General features: G+C 45.9%; 1 protein-coding gene across 1 annotated transcript in view; it reads left to right on the top strand.

Moving 5' to 3' along the window:
* Positions 1-17,500, top strand: part of LOC119583727 (T-box transcription factor TBX20-like) — a 94,264-nt gene that overhangs the window by 15,063 nt on the left and 61,701 nt on the right. Inside the window, exon 2 of the mRNA XM_037932380.1 lies at positions 6,581-6,914. Within this exon, the coding sequence (XP_037788308.1) occupies positions 6,581-6,914 (334 nt within the window). The remainder of the gene's footprint in view (positions 1-6,580; positions 6,915-17,500) is intronic.

Here is a 17,500-nt window from a genome sequence, read left to right as displayed (position 1 = left end):
TTGATATCACAGGAGCAGCTTGTGTTTATTGCGATTTATATGCCCCAGAAGAATCGTAAATCAAGATAAGATGCAATGATTAACATCCCACCTCAGCGACCGCCGGCGAGCTCCATCGACGCCTCCGTCCCTCTCGATGTGCGCGGCGCGATGTCGGCTTTTATTAATTATGCTGTTATCTTGATTGTCATTTATTCGCTGATGTTTATTGGATGATTGTTTTGTCTTCTCTCATCATCGCGCTTTTTTTTTTTTGGGGGGGGGGGTGGAAAAGGATCTCTTTGTCTGTCTGTTACTATCGGTCTCTCTTTGTCTCTGTCTTTCTTTCTGTCTTTCTCTCTCTCTCTCTCTCTCTCTCTCTCTCTCTCTCTCTCTCTCTCTCTCTCTCTCTCTCTCTCTCTCTCTCTCTCTCCCTCCAATTAATTTCGCCTGAGTCAGAGATCAAGGGAGGAAGAGGAGGGAGGGGGTGAAGGGTGAAGGAGAAGAGGGGGAGGGAGAGGGGAGGGATAGGAGGAGTGGGGAGGGAGAGGGTGAGGAGGGAAGGAAGGGGAAAGAAGGGGAAGGGAGGGGAGGGAAGGGAGGGCAGGGAAGGAGAGGGTGAAGGAAGGGTGAAGAAGAGGGTGAAGGAAGGAAGAAGGAGGGGAAGGAAGGGGAGGGGAAGCTCTAAAGTATATAGGGAAATATTAACTCCCTCAGAACCAACACCCGGAAAACCTCAACTTGCCGGCGAGATTTTGGTTAGTTAAAATCTTGTTTGTTTTCGTCGCCACCGCTTGTTTCCGGACTTGGAAGCGTGTGTGCGTGCGTGTGTGTGTGTGTGTGTGTGTGTGTGTGTGTGTGTGTGTGTGTGTGTGTGTGTGTGTGTGTGTGGTGCGTGCGTGCGAGCGTGTGCGTGCGCCGCCGACAATTAGAAAAATGCCGTAGCGAGATGTTGAAAACATTGCAAGCAAGGCGGGTGAGGGAGTAAGAAAGGGGGGGGGGGTTATGAGCTGAGGGTGGGGGAGTGAGGGAGGGGAAGAGGGCGAGGGGGGGGTATGCTAGGGCCACGGCAGAGGCAAAGTGTCATTTTAATGATGTGACGTATAATTGGTTGCATGAGAGTGTGTTGTGTTGCGAGTGCGTGCGTTCGTGCGTATACCTATTGACGTAGTTTTTTTCTCCATACCTTTTTCTTCAGTTCTAGTTTCATTTTATTTATTTACGTTTTTATTTATTTCTTTCTTTATTTTCCCATTCTTTTTAACCTCTGCTCTCTTGCCATTCTGGTTTTCTTCTCTTTTACCATTTCTCCTTCCTTTTTTTTCTCTTTGATTTCTGTTATATCCCCCCCCCCTCTACTTCTCCCTGCTGTTCTCCCCTCGGTGTAGAATATTGATCGCAATTGAACAATAACTTCCGGATCTTGACCGTCGATACTGCAACTTCAGTCTTGAATTTCAGTCGTTCGGGTCTTACAGAACATCTTTCTTTTCCTTGTTTTTCTTTCTCTCGTTTCCTCGTCTATCTCTTTCTCTTTTCCTATATTTTCTCTGTTCTTCTTTTTCTCATTACTTTTCCTTTCCTTTTCCCCCCTATTTTCTTCACGCTCCTCATTCCTCTTTCTCTCTCCTTACTCTTTCTCTTTTTTTCTCTATCTCTTTCTTTTCCTCCCTCCTTATGTCTCTTCTTCATCCTTCTCTTCCTCTATCTCTTTCTCCCTTCATGTGTCTCCTCTTCTTCCACCTCTTCCTCTCTTTCTCCCTTCTTGTGTCTCCCCTCTTGCTCTCGTCGGCGTGATGTCGGCGAAGCGAGGCAGCGCGAGCGTCCTAATTGATAGTTAATATTTCCGGGAACGTGTTAAGGCGTGTGCGGCAGTTAGGGGGCAACGGCGGGTGCGGTTGTTAGCTGCGGGCCTTTGTGCGGTTGGGGTGCGGTTCGCTGTGGTTGTGTTGTGGTTGCGGTTCGCTGTGGTTGTGGTGTGGTTGGTGTTATAGTTGTGGCGTGGTTGGTATGGTTGTGGGTGGTTGTGAGAGGGGATGTTGTGGTTGCGGGTGGTGGCGTTGTTTTTTTGGGGAGGAGGGGAGTTGGGGGGAGGGGTGAAGAGGGTTTGGACGCTTCCAGGGTGTGTGCTGATCCGGTGTGTCTGTCTGTCTGTCTGTCTGTGTCACTGTCTTTCTTGCCTGCTTTAGAAGGCGGGGTTGTGACCTCTCTTATCCGGTGGGGAGGCGGGAGTGGGGAGGTGGGTGTGCGTGGGGTTAGAGGTTATGCAACGAGGTGACTGTGTTTGTGATTGCAAGCAGGGCAGAGGCTCTGGATTAGGAGGAAGACAAATATGCATGTTGTTTTACCTCGCTTAAGACGAGAGGAGAATTTCAAGAGGTGAAAAGGACTTTAGGAAGGCGACGTGGTGTTATATGATTTTATTTCATACAGTATGGCAACATATATGCCCTTTTGATTTCTGTTTCTGTGTGTTTGTTTTGGAAACGACAAGGTTAGAGTGGCAGTCGTGAGACGTTGTAACAACAGGCTTGGTGTAAGAAACTGGTGTATAGACTGTTTTGATACCGGTGTGTGTGTGGTGTGTGTGTGTGTGTGTGTGTGTGTGTGTGTGTGTGTGTGTGTGTGTGTGTGTGTGTGTGTGTGTGTGTGTGTGTGTGTGTGTGTGTGTGTGTGTGTGTGTGTGTGTGTGTGTGCGCGCGTGCGTGCGTGCTTGTATATTTGTGCGTACGTGTACGCCAACTTCACCTCTTGAACTTCGAAAATTGTTATCCGTTTTTCGACAAGAGTGTTTCTTGTTCACGTTATTGTTTGTCCGAATGCGTGTGCGCCTCTTCCATGTCTCGCTTGTGGCAGAGCCCCGTCTGGACCCGGGACCTTGCCTGTTTATCCTCCGATCACGGGTGCCTGCGAAAACGGACAGGTTTATCTCAAGACATATAAATGTTTTTGTCCAGAATTCCACCTCGCTTTTTCCCCGGCGTCTCTTGGCAACAGTCACGACTCGAGAGGGGGAACAGTACACACGGCCTCTCATACGCACACGCACACACACACACACACACACACACACACACACACACACACACACACACATTCGTCTCTTTTAAGCAATTTAACGCTGATAAAAGGTTGAAAAATCGGTTAAGATTAACGCTAGACGATATAAGAATGCTTAAAAAATGACAAGTTACATAACATATTCCCGTATCTAATTAAATGCAGTAAGAGAGAAGAATTACGTAGAAGTTTTGTATCGTGAGTGATTCGTTGTTAATTAGGCGTGTCCGGATTTCTCACGCTGATTCGATTTTAAAAGGAAACGGTCACGCAATAAATGAGACAGAGACAGAGAGAGGGAAATATATATATATATATATATATATATATATATATATATATATATATATATAATATATAGACACACACACACACACACACACACACACACACACACACACACACACACACACACACACACACACACACACACACACACACACACACACACACACACACCCGCACGCACGCACGCACGCACGCGCGCGCGCGCGCACATATATATATACACATATATATACGTATATATATATATATATATATATATATATATATATATATATATATATATATATATATTTCTCTTTCACCCAAAGACCTCGCAGACATCAGAGGCTTTGTCCGCTCGAGGTAATCCGAAAAGCTAGGCATAATTTTCTCTTTTCTCTTACGATTCGCTTCATTGCAAAAGTGACATGTTGAATTGCAATAATCGTTTTAGCAGTCAGGGAGCCGTGGTCTGGTAATCCTCAAGCCAGGCCCTTCCTCAGGTTTCCCTTCGTCGGACGCTTATTCTCTGCGGCAGCGCGCGGAGACGAAGGAAAGTGAATACGATATAGACACCCTGGGGTTTTCATGTTGTATGGACGTGTAGGCCTACGGTGTTTGACTTCGGGGAATATGTGCCTTATTTTGTCTACGTTTGCGTCTGGGGTTTTGGTTTTAGCGATTGGTTGTTCTATAATCAATCGTAAATCAAAAAAATGGGGTGAAGAGTTATAAATTCCGAGTTTATGTTTATCCCTTCTGTATGCAATACAAGGGATCGAACATGAAAGCAACGGAGTCCACTTTTCTCTGTCCCCAAGAACAAAAGCACGGGGCGGGAAGACAGCCACGAGCTCCGATGGCAACAAAGTCGTCCTCGCCGTCAATCCAAGCATGCGAAGACAACCTTTGATTACCCTATCTTTCAGCATTCTTTTGCCCCGAGTTTAGCTAACTTTAGCGGCCATTTGATTAAGCGGGATTTCGCTGAATCATTCATACCACGGGGGGAACTTCTTTGAGATTTATTAGTTCAATACGATATTTATGAGATTCGTTTACATATGACTGATTAGAGGGCGATTTAGCAAACAAAAAGACATACATGCTAAATTTAGCTTACGCTGTCAAGCTAGCAGTAGGTATTTGTAATGTGAAGTCTTTGCTAGATTTATTGGACAGAGAAGCGTGCTGAGGAGGGCGCCGAGATGAGCAGTTTAGCGACACTTTTGTCGGAAGTAATTATCATTATCATCATCATTATCATTATTATTATTATTATTATTATTATTATTATTATATATAGTAGTAGTATGTATAGTATATATATAGTATATTGTTATTATCATTATCATCTTCATCATTATCATTATCATTATCATCATTATTATTATTATTATTATTATTATTATTATTATTATTATTATTATTATTATTATATTTATTATATATTATTATTATATTATTTTATTATTATTATTATTATTATCATTATTATTATTATTATTATTATAAAAATAAAATAAAATAAAACGAAAGATGTGGAAGAGAAGCAATGTGATACGTTGAGAGAGAGAAAAAAAAATGACATGAAAGAAACTCAAAGAAAAAAAAAAACGATAAGAAAAAAGAGAAAGGAAGAGGATGTGCAAGTCAAAAGATAAACAGAGAGAGAGAGAGAGAGAGAGAGAGAGAGAGAGAGAGAGAGAGAGAGAGAGAGAGAGAGAGAGAGAGAGAGAGAGAGAGAGAGAGAGAGGAAAGTCACGATTCATACGATAGTGCTTAGAGAAGAAGAAGTAGAAGAAAAAAAGAAGAAGAAAAATATCGTGAATATATATCAAGGTGTCCACGAGTTCTTCGCCCTAACCCCCCCCCCCACTCATTACCCCCTCACCCCTCCCTCTACACCCCCTCTCCTCTTGCAATCATGCTACATCTTCTCATTTCGAAAGGAGGAAGAGAGATAGTGAGAGAAGAGAGGAAGAGAGATGAAAGGAAGGGAAAAGGGGGGGGAAACAAGGAGAGAGAGAGAGAGAGAGAGAGAGAGAGAGAGAGAGAGAGAGAGAGAGAGAAAGAGAGAGATAGGACAGAATGATAATAAAAATGATAAGGACGAAGAAGATTGGAGGAGGAATTGGAAAAAATAGAAGAAAGTAAGATAAGAATAATAAGAAGAAAAAACAGAGGAATAAGGAGGAGAATGGAAGAAAAAATTGAAAAGAAGGAGATAAGGAAAACAAAGAGAGAGATAAAGTAGGGGGAAGATGAAGAGTTTAGAGAGGGAGAGGGAGAGAGGGAGATGGTAAGGAGGGAGGGGGGGAGAAGAGTGAGAGTGAGGAGGAGAGGGAGGAAAGAAGAGGGAGAGTGAGGGAGGGAGGAAAGAAGAGGGAGATGGAGGGAGGGAGGAAAGAGGAGGGAGATGGAGGGATGGGGGGGGGAAGAGGGAGAAGGAGGGAGGGGGAAGAAGAGGGCGGGACCACCGGCACGAGAGTGAGTCCATAAGCTCGGTCTCCTTTCGTGAAGAACGACCATGACACAGCAACTCCTCAAAACTGCGAAAACCACTACACTGCCGGAGACTGAGGATTACCCTCCTTAAGACCAGATCAGAGCGGCGAGGAGTGTGAGGCCGCATCGCACGGCCCGATTTATGGAGTGGGTGAGGGTGGGGAAGTGGAGGAGGAGGAGGAGAAAAAAAGAGGGGGGGAAATAGGTAGATGATGAGGAAAAAATAGAGGGGGGGGTGGAAAGGAAGAGAAAGGAAGTGGGAAGTATTGGGGAAGTGGAGGGAGAGAGAGAGAGAGAGAGAGAGAGAGAGAGAGAGAGAGAGAGAGAGAGAGAGGGAGAAAGGGGAGCGAGAGAGAGAGGAAGGGCGGAAAGAAAGACAAGCACCATCCTATAAACCAAAGCAAGGAAACCAAAGAACGGGAGATAAAGCAAGCGCGGGAGAGAATCAACCGAGAAAGGGCGGAAGAGAGATAACAACACCTAAGCTGGGAGACAGAGGGACCGAGCCTTACCCTCTGACATCGAGCTCGGACATGGTGACGGCCGCTCTGGTAATTATTTCGTCTAAACCTACGGCGTCACAGATGAAGGCTTGCTCTAGCTTGGGGATTTTTTTTGGAGCCTGTTTATAGCTGTAACAAAGACTTGTTTATGGATTAGCTGAGTCCGGACTCTTATTTTGTGCATTTCATAGTGTGTAGCACGGTTTCTGCAGTTGTACGAGTGTCCTGCGTAGCGTTTTAAAAGCCTCCTCTTCCTCCCGCAGAGAAACTCACGGAGACGAGCATCAAGTCCGAAGACGAGCTCGACGACAGCGCCGACATCGAAGCCGAAGACATCGACATCGACGTCGTGTCGGACAAAGATGACTGCGACCTCGACAGCAGCAAGGACCCGCTCGACAGGCCGGGCTCCAAATCCCCCGAGTCGACCTCTTCCGACTCGACCCACAAGGAGTCGGGAAAGGCCGCGAAGCTGGAGATGAAGACCAAAGGCAACTGCCCCGACCTCGAGACCATCGACTGCCACCTGGAGACCAAGGAGCTGTGGGAGAAGTTCTTCGAGCTCGGGACCGAAATGATCATCACCAAGACGGGACGGTAAGTGACTCCGGGATCGCGTCGGGGACCGTGTTGAGCGGCCTCGGTCTTTCGAACTCCGTTTTAGATATATTTATTTTTGTTTTTTTATATTCTTCTTATTTGTAAAGGTTGGGTGTTTTTTCGTTTTATTGATTCTTCTGTCATCTGGGTTTTAGGATTTATAGGGATTCCGATGCTAAATGGAATGCAAGCGGTTCATACAAACATAATATTAATGTGTATATATCTATATATAAAGATACATAAATGTGCGCGTAAACTCTCGCAATACACGATTGATTTGATTAATGATAATAGTCATCAATATAGATAGAGAATAAAAAGAAGAATGAAATTAAATAAATAAATAGATGCATAAATAAATGTATTAAAAGAGATTAAACAAATCGAAGAAACGCGAAAAAAATACTGCAAACAGAATTACTTTCAGCGTCATGAAGATTCGTATTCCGCGCGCGTGGATCGGGGACGGAGGAAGGGTGAAGGAAGGGAGAGGAGGAGGAGGAGGAGGGAGAGGGGGAGGGGAGGGAAAAGGCCCTTCCTACCCCACCCCACCAGCCCCACTCCCCCCCTACCCTCCCCCGTCCCTCTGGCCACCCGAGGGCTCTCCCGCAGTGTCGGAAAACACCCGCTTGTTAAGCCCTTCTTCCCAATTTTATGGTTTTCTAATTTGATTTCCACGCGGCCGGGACAATGTCGGAGGGATGACACCGTAGAGGGCGCGTCACCACCCTCGTCAGGCGGTGATCGAGAAGGGGGGGGGGGGCTGAAGGATCGCCGCTAGGAGTCTGAGGGAGGCGCAGGAGGCCGTTTGTTTATTTATTGGCGGATTAAAGGATTCTGTTGACTAGCTGTTATCCGCGGAATCCAGTTTTGATGTATAATGCGCTTTAACGATGTGCGGGTACTAAGATCGAGTAAATAAATGTATATTCGATAAATAACATACTTCATACGGGATACTGCATCATGAAACCATCGTTACTTATAGTCAAAAGAGCAAAATAAATGTATAAATTGATAACTCAACACCACCTGATCAATCCACCTCCGCAATTACACACGGAAATCAATTTCAAAAAGGGGATATAAAAGGAGGAGGGGGAAAAAATCTGAGCGAAGCGACACCGGACCCGCGCGCGGCCATGTGGAAGCGGCGGCCGGGATGACCCCCTGTCTTCGTTCCGGAACACGACGCCATTGTTGAGTTCCCGCGGGGGATGGCGGGCCGTGTGTCGCCCTCCGGACCACCTCGCACGGAGATAAACACTCATATCCGGGCGATTTATCCTTATAAAACCCGCCTATTAATCATAATCTATCAAAGGACTCCTTGGGGAAGGTGGCTTCTTCTTCGAAGGGGGTTGGGGAGAGCCCCGAGGGACCGAAACAAACACTTAAGAAACAAAAAAAAAGAGGAAAGAGGAGTGAGGTGAAGAAAGAGGTTCGCGGACGGGCCCGCGACGTAAACAAAGGCAGCCGGACAAAGCGTCGACTTGCCGATGTTTCCCCCGAGTCGCCTTCTGCCCCAATCGGGACCCATTGACGCCTCTTCGCCGCGACAGTTGCTGTTCTGGCTTCATCGACGAGGGGAAACAGGCGGTCGTGATTTGCTGTTAATGCGGAGGGAACAGCCACGCCGCTCCGGGGGGAAACAGCGGGGAGATGAAGAGAAGGAAATTAGGTTGTATTTTTTGGAGGATGTTTTTATCCCTCGTTGTTTGTTTTGCGATGCGTTTTTGTTTGTGTTCTTTCTTCTTTTCTGGAGAGAGAGAGAGAGAGAGAGAGAGAGAGAGAGAGAGAGAGAGAGAGAGAGAGAGCGAGAGAGCGAGAGAGCGAGAGAGCGAGAGAGCGAGAGAGCGAGAGAGAGAGAGAGAGAGAGAGAGGAGAGAGAGAGAGAGAGAGAGAGAGAGAGAGAGGAAGAGATAATAAAAAAAAAGCAGCTTCGCATGCAGTTGGCCCCATCAGCAGACGTATCTCGTGGTAGATTGTCATTCCTCTCGTGATTTATAACCATCCCCAAGAAATTAAGATTAATTTGGCGTGACGTCGCTTTTGAGAGAAAATTGGCGCGGTGCTTTGCCTTCCTTGGCCGCCAGATGTCAGGTCCCTCGGCTGAAGGATAGAGAGCGACCGTGCTTGCTATTGCTATCACTCGCCGGCCATAATTCTCACTTACTGTCGGCGAGAATTATTGTATTTCTATAACTATCACCACCATCGCTGGCGGCTCCGGGCGTGATTAATAGAAGCTCCGTGATAGTTCTTGACGCCGCCGTAATTTGGTAATTCTCCACCGACTGTTAACGTGCACTCGCAATGGCGGTAATTGCACGCTGATCGCCCTGGACAAGTGAAGTGCGAGGTGCGGGGATCGCGTGGCCTTTATCGGTCTTGGGAATTTTTTTTTATTACATTATTATTTTTTCTCTCTTTTTTTCCCTCTTTCTCGTCTGTCTCTTGTGTTTTTTTCTGTCTGTTTCTCTCTTATGTTCTCTTCTCTTCTCTTCTCTCTTTCTTTTTCCCTCTCTCCCCCCTCTCTCTCTTCTCTTCTCTTCTCTACTCTCTCTCTCTCTCTCTCTCTCTCTCTCTCTCTCTCTCTCTCTCTCTCCTCTCTCTCTCTCTCTCTCTCTCTCTCTCTCTCTCTCTCTCTCTCTCTCTCTCTCTCTCTCTCTCTCTCTCTCCGGAAATCGAAATTGCGTTCGATTCCTGTAGCGGCGGCGAGAAGGAGCTTTGATAATGATGATCAAGAATCCTGCCAATTGGTACTTTGAGGAGTGTTAAGTAGGTGTTAGTGTGGGAGTGGAAGTTATTCTTTTTTTCTCTCCCTATTTCTTCTTCTGGGAACTTTCATTTTTTTGTTTCCGTTGTTTTGGTTTTTTTTTTTTTTTCTCGTTGTATTTCGTGTTTTTTTTTTTCGTCTCTTTTTTTCTTTTAGGTTGGATTTTTTGCTTCGGTTTTTCACTTTTTATGTTTTTTTTTTCTTTATTGTTTCTCTTTCTTTCTTTTTTTCTCTCTGTTATCTCTTCGTTTCTTAGAGATCTCCCCTAATCTTTCTCTCTCTCCTATCCCATCTCTCTCTCTCTCTCTCTCTCTCTCTCTCTCTCTCTCTCTCTCTCTCTCTCTCTCTCTCTCTCTCTCTCTCTCTCTCTCTCTCTCTCTCTCTCTCGACACGTATTCGATTAACACCGTGCAAGTTGGATAATATTATCCCTGGTTATTATTATTATACCTCGCTGCAAACTGTTATTACTCTATTTCTTCGCGTCGTGTTACTTCCCTTGTTTTATTGCTGAGTCTTATCGCCGTTCTGTGTTATTACGTCATTTCCCAATAAGGATAGGATGAGACGGGGGGGGGGGGGGAAGAAAAAGCCAGGTGAGGGTGACTGAAATGATGATTATTGTTGTTATTATTAATATTTATTTATTTATTCATTCATTTATTACTACTGCTACTACTACTACTACTACTACTACTACTACTACTACTACTACTACTACTACTACTACTACTACTACTATATTATTACTATTATTATTATCATCATTTTTACTATTATCATTGTTATGGGGGGCTGGTTAGGAGATGCTGAGGAGACACAGAGAAAGAATTCCTTCTGTTGATAGCAATTAAACCCGGATTCATGATTCACGGTGCCACGTTATGCCTCCGCTGTTCTCCGTGGTGGCTAATCCGAGGCCAGCGAGCGGATGAAAAATTAACCACGACGCATAAATCTGCGAGCGGGTTAATTTAGAGTTAATGCCACACAGATTTTCAAGTCTTAAGTGTATGTTCTCGAAGTAATTGGACTCGTAATGATTAAATTCTCAGTGCCGGCCCATTTAGTGTAGCTGTGTCCCCTCCTCTCTCCCCCTCCTCCCTCCCTCTTCTCTCGTTTATATATATCATGGTCTTGTAGTAGCGAACGGAGGTGGGAGAGGAAAGATGGGGTGGAGGGAGAGAGAAGGGGAGAAAGATGAGAAAGAGAGGGGAAGAGGAAACAGAGGGTATAGTGAGTGGAGGAAGGGGGGAAAGGAGGGGAGGGAAAGAGAGTTAGAGGGTAAAAGGAAAGGCAGTAAGAGGGAGAGGAAGAGACAGAAGGCAAAGGAAGGGAAGAGGAGGCAAGAGAGCAAAAGGGGAGAAGGGGAAGGGAAAAGAGCAGGGGAGGGAGGAGGAACCAAAGGACAAAGGGAGAGTTAGACAAGGGAGGGAGGGAGGCGAGAATAGTGAAGTAGTCAGAGGACAAAGTGAGTTCAGAGGGAGAGGGAGAGGGAGAGAGGGAGAATGAGACCGCTATGTTACTCAACACTTAACATTGCCTTCGATCGATTTCACTTCACAGATCCTCCGATGGGCTGCCATAATGCCGAGGAGGATCGGATTACACTCGAAACCATAAATATTTTCCCCGTGCAGCATAATGCCACTCGGCGAGAGCGTGCATGAGAGAGTGTCATCATGCTCACTTATCATGTTAGGGGCTCGTAGCGGCTGTCAACAAACATAGCTCGAGACACACGCGCGTACACACAAGCAGACGTAAACATGCATACGTGAGCATGCGCTTTTGACGATTAGTTGGCCGTTCTTTGTCCGCTTTTCTCTTTTCTTGTGTTCTGTTGAGTGTTTTTTTTTTCCCTCTCTCTTTTTTTATTGTCTTTTCTCTTCCTTTTTTTTCATTGTTGTTTATCAATAGATTTTCTTCCTTCCGCTTCCTCCTCTTTCTCAGTCTCCCCTTCCTCCATCATCCCTTCTTCGTCCCTTTCTCCCTCCTTCCTCCTTTCTTTCTCCTTCCTTCCTTCCTCCCTCCTTCCTCCCTCCTTCCTTCCTCCTTCACCCTCCCTCCTCCTTCCTCCTTTTTCCTCCCCCCCCTCCGTTATCACAGCAATTCACCCCGTCAATCAAGTCAGTGAGTTACTACGAGGCATTAACATCACTTGTTCAATTGCTTGTTGAAAGTCGAATTAAATTTTCAGAGCGTTGTGCATCAAGTAACCGATACTAAGCTCTAAAAGCTAAAAGAAAAAAAGTTTATTCTCTCTTTCTTTTGTTCTGTTTCGTCTTGATGTTCTTTTGTTATTGCTGATGTTAAAAAAATACTACTACTACTACTTCCACTTCCTACTTCTACATCTACTACTACTATTACTACAACAATAACAGCTACTACTACTATTACTGCTATTATTACTATTACAACAACAACACTATTACTACTAGTATTACAACAACAACACCAACAACTACTACTACTACTACTACTACTACTACTACTACCACCACCACTACCACCACCGCTACTACCGTAACTTCTACTACTACTATGAACTTACACTTTACTGCTTTTACCAGAACTACTACCACAGCAATTATTAATACTACAGCCCATACCATACAACTGCCCCCAACCCCGACCTGGCGCCTAACCCTCTACCCTCTCTACCCCCTCCCCCTTTCCACTGCCCATCACCCCCCCCTTTCTCCCCCCCCTTCCCCCCTCCCCATTCGTGACCGAGCCCCCATTACGGCGTGAGTTATGACGGAAGTAAAGTCGGTTATAATAAGGCCGTAATAACACTCTAATAACACGCTATGCTTCGGCATCCGGACGAAGGGGGTAGGAGGAGAGAGAGAGGGAGAGTAGAAAGAAAGGAGAAGAAAACGAAAAAGCGAAGAATGAAGAAAGGCTTTGGGGTATGCGATAAGAAAGCTGACTGATAAGTTGCCTACAAACAATCACCTGATCGGACTAAAGGTGATCATTCTCAGCCACACCTAATATTTCTTGCTCATTGCCAGGCACGGTGATGGAAGTTGTAGCGGTTTTAGCTTTATTGTAGCGGTGATAGCGGTGTCGTAGCGGCGTGGTCTGCTTACACATTTTCTTTGGAATATGCTTTTGGTGTGCGCATGTACGTGTGTGCGTGTGCGCGGGTTGGCTGTTTGTTTGTGTATGTGTGAGAGGCGTCGTCGTCACTGCCAGTCAGCTGTCAGTCACGTCCGGGGTTTTGTGGTGATAATTGTGCTGTGGTGACGCGCGCAGCAGGATCAGAACCCCTACGGGCTGCTTCATCTACCGTCTTTTGTTTTAGGAGGGTTCCTCGAGCAGCGGGAACAGTCGCGTTATGTAGTCTATTAACGTAAGGGATATTTACATCTATCTGGATCTGTTTATTAAAAGGGGAAAAAATTTAAGGAAAATAGCAAAATTTCACTGCTAGATAGACACAAAAAGAAACAAGCAAATAAAATTGAATGAAAAAAAGATCCTGAGATAAGGAAAATTATTTAGGTTTAGACATCACAGCGTCTCAACATGATCCATAATGCAAACATCAAAATTCCCTTGATAAAATCCGGGTTCCAGTGGCTCCCCCCCCCTCCATCTCCTCCTCCTCCTCCTCCTCCTCCTCCTCCTCCTCCTCCTCCTCCTCCTCCTCCTCCTCCTCCTCCTCCTCCTCCTCCTCCTCCTCCTCTTCCTCCTCTTCCTCCTCCTCCTCCTCTTGCCCTCCTTCCTCCATCCTCTTTTCCTTTCCTTGCCGTCCTCTCTTTCCTCCTGTTCCTTCGTCTTGTCCTCCTGTTCTCCTATTTTCACCATTCTCTCTTCTCTCCTGATTTTCTCCATCTACCCCCTTTTCCTCTTTTCCTTCCCTTCCTCCTTCCAGAGGCGTGTCAGGCAACCGTGCCAATGATTTCCAGCTCTCCCCTCCTCTCCCCTCTCCCCCTTCCCCTCTCCTTCAGCCCCGACCCCTCCCTCCCCTCCCTATCACCCCCCCCCACGCAGTTTCTTAAAACACACCGCTCCAGACAAGCATTGCCATAATGGGTTTCTTCATTTAATTTATGACCTTCCTGGGTATTGCCATCCTTCATCGGGTAAAAATTTCAATTTGTTTCCAAGGCTGACAACAGTCCGCGGACATTTTTAGAGAAAATGGAAGTTCGGTGGTGATAGAGGTGTGTGTGTGTGTGTGTGTGTGTGTGTGTGTGTGTGTGTGTGTGTGTGTGTGTGTGTGAGAGAGAGAGAGTGTGTGTGCGTGTGTGTGTGTGTGTGTGTCTGTGCGTGTGCGTGTGTGTGTAGATGACATCATATCAGAACATACATACTTACACAATAACTTACTTTTTTTCCTACCATGCTAACATTTCATTTCGAACTACACTACATATTTTCCTTTGGAGAACTGAATACCGGCGTCGAGGCCATATATTTTCGGCATTTTATTGAAAGACACGTGATATATCGCCACAGCTGTCACTCTGGAACATACTTACGTAGTGGTGTTACTTAGCAATCATGCTGTTTTATATACGTACTCTGTATTGTTCACCTGATATTTTACATCTTTATTTATAATTTTCACCCCTCCCCCCCTCCCTAGGAGGTCGTACGAATAGAGTTATAGATCAACCATATATACTTTCATTAACCTATCATCAACTTCCCAACCCTCACCCCCCCCTTCCTATATAAAAAGGGGAAATCGGTACTAATAAAAAAATAAATAAAAAAGCAAATCGTACAACATCACGGTCATAAACTGGGTTGCAAACAGTGAATTAATACTCCATAATCATAGATTAACAAGATAGACCCCCGAGCGCGGATTAAAAGAATCAAACGACTGGGCTCTCTATATATATATATATATATATATATATATATATATATATATATATATATATATATATATATATGTATGTGTGTGTTTGTGTTGTTGTGTGTGTGTGTGTGTGTGTGTGTGTGTGTGTGTGTGTGTGTGTGAGTGTGTATGTATGTATGTATGTATGTATGTTTGTGCGCCTGCGTATGAGTATGTAAACGTGGAAATATGTCGAACAATCTCAGCCGTTCCCTTCCCTCAAAAAAAAAAAAAAAAAAGTCTAGCAGAATGTACTCGAGCTGTACCCAAGCCTCGTGAGTACACCCAGGCAGGGGGGGAAGGGGGGAAGGGAAAGGGGGAAGGAGGAGGAGGAGGGGGGGAGGGGGAGAAGCGTGCTGTAGTGTCCGGAGAAAATCCTAGGACGGGACTCCTTAGCAATGAAGAAGTAGAGGAGAAGGAGAGGAGGAGGAGAAGAGGAGAAAGGCTAGGGAGAGGGAGAGGAGGAGAGAAGCATAAGGCAGAGAGGATAGGAGGAGGAATGGGAGGGGGAGAGGAGGAGAGGAGCACAAGGGAGAGAGGATAGGAAAGGAGGGATAGGAGGGGGAGGATAGGAGGGAGAAGGAGTCGATAGGAAGGAGGGGAGGGGAGAGAGAGCAGAGATGGGGCCTCCCTCATGAATCAGCGGCCGCGCCACCCTCGCCGGGCACTCTATAATAAAGAGCCATCAACATTCTCGACTCGTGCAATCATCAACACATTCGGGGGACTTAATCATACACATTGAGTCCCGATTGCAATTGTACGTATCCTCAAGTCCCGGGACAAATTGGGAGTCGCGGTTGGTGGTCTCGCGAGCGCCTCCTCCTGCGCCTCCTCCTGCGCCTCCTCCTGCGCCTCCTCCTGCGCCTCCTCCTTGAGCCTCCTTGAGCCTCCTTGAGCCTCCTCTTTCGCCTTCGCCTTCTCCTTCTCCTTCGCCTTCTCCTTCGCCTCCTTGAGCCTCCTCCTTCGCCTCTTTCTTCGCCTCCTTCTTCGCCTCCCTCTTCGCCTACGACCTTCCTTCTCTCTCCTTCTCTTTTATTTTTTCCTTCTCTTTTACTTATTTCTCTCTCTCTCTCTCTCTCTCTCTCTCTCTCTCTCTCTCTCTCTCTCTCTCTCTCTCTCTCTCTCTCTCTCTCTCTCTCTCTCTCTCTCTCTCTCTCTCTTTCTCCCACCACCAAAGAGGTCAAGACAGGCTAATGTCGTAACGCCCTTTAGATATTATACGACAACCTCCATAAATGAAAGAGAGAGGGAGGGGAGAGAGAGAGAGAGAGAGAGGAGAGAGAGAGAGAGAGAGAGAGAGAGAGAGAGAGAGAGAGAGAGAGAGAGAGAGAGAGAGAGAGAGAGAGAGAGAGAGGGAGAAGCCACAAAAAAAAAATAGTGTCCAAGGTAGCGAGAATTGAAAGCGGATCCGTATTCGAGATTCGAGATTAGCGATTAGGTGGTAGCGTCGAGGGTAAGTGGCGACTCGAAAGTTACTAATGTTTCCAACACCGAGTTTAACAATTAGGGAATCAAATAGAGGACTCCTTTTTTTTTTTGGTACCCGAGGGGCGAGGTGCTTTGCGGGGGGATAAGGGGGGAAGGAAGGGGGGGGGGGGGAGGTTGAAGAGGGGGAAGGTGGGTTGCGAGGGGAAAAGGGGGGAGAGGGAAGGGGGGGTTGGGAGGTTGAAGAGAGGGGGAGAGGGAAGGAGGGTTGAAGAGGGGGTTTGTGGGAAAGGGGAGTGAGATTAGAGGATAGAAGAAAAGGGAAAAGGATAGGGAAAAGTGGTGGGGGTGGGATTTAGAAGTTAAAAGAAGGGGTTTGGGAAAGGGGGTGTGAATGGAAATAGAGAAAAGGGGGGAGGGGAAGGGGAAAAGGAAGATAGAAGAGGGAGTGGGGTTGGAAGATCTGACTGCTGGTCGTAGCGTCTTTCGGAATTTCTACAGGATTTTGGAACTCACTTCTGGCGTTTTGTTGAGGTCGAACAGATGCTGTTTGTCCCTTTTTTTAATCTTTTTTTTAAATCTTTTTTTTTTTTTTTTTTTTTTTTTTGCGTGTGTGTTTATAATATGTTTTGTCATGATTGAACAACTCCCTTAACCCGCCAATTCCGCTGATAGCTCCGCATTATCAGTGTGCTGAACAAAGTGACCAGGTTCCTATTTATTAGAAGGAGGAGAGAGAGAGAGCGAAGGAAGGGGAGGAGGATGAGAAGGAGATGGAGCAAGGCTGATGATAAAGGGAGGCAGCAAGAGCAAGATTAAAGGAGTAATAACAGGGGGCAGATAATAAGAAGGAGATGAACAGCGTGGAATTAGTAGGACGTTATCCAAGGGGGAAAGTGGAGTGGTGATAGAATAGTAAAAGGGGAATGAGAGAAGAAGGGAGAGATCGCGAAGAGGGGAAGAGCGAAGAGGGGACGATAAGTGGAGATGAAAGTGGGAAAAGAGAGAGAGAGAGAGAGAGAGAGAGAGAGAGAGAGAGAGAGAGAGAGAGAGAGAGAGAGAGAGAGAGAGAGAGAGAGAGAGAGAGAGAGAGAGAGAGAGCGATGAATGGAGACCCAACACAGGGAAAGAGGAAAACGAAGAAAAGAGAAATGAAAAGAAAGTAAAAAGAAAAAGAATGAAAGGAAAAAAATAGATATATATTATCATGAATGAACCAACGAAGGGGCTTATCTGTTCTAGGTAAATTATTTAACAAAAGTTACAACACGAACACCAGATTGAGCTTAAAGTCATTTTAGCGTAGTTATAAAATCGATTCGTCGAAGGAAGAGAGATAGAGAGAATTCCAGAAGCGGGAGAAGAGTGGGAGGGGGGAGGGGGGAGGGGGGGAGTGGGGGTATATCTTGGGTATACCTGGAGGTGTGAGTGAGTGTGTGTGTGGTATAGCTATAATGACAGTGGCCTTCTTAGTGATGAGAGGTGCTGACGACCGTGCGTGCGTGC

The sequence above is a fragment of the Penaeus monodon genome, chromosome 17, assembly GCF_015228065.2.
Source record: "Penaeus monodon isolate SGIC_2016 chromosome 17, NSTDA_Pmon_1, whole genome shotgun sequence".
Taxonomy (NCBI): domain Eukaryota; kingdom Metazoa; phylum Arthropoda; class Malacostraca; order Decapoda; family Penaeidae; genus Penaeus; species Penaeus monodon.
This window is presented reverse-complemented; position numbering and strand designations above follow the sequence as displayed.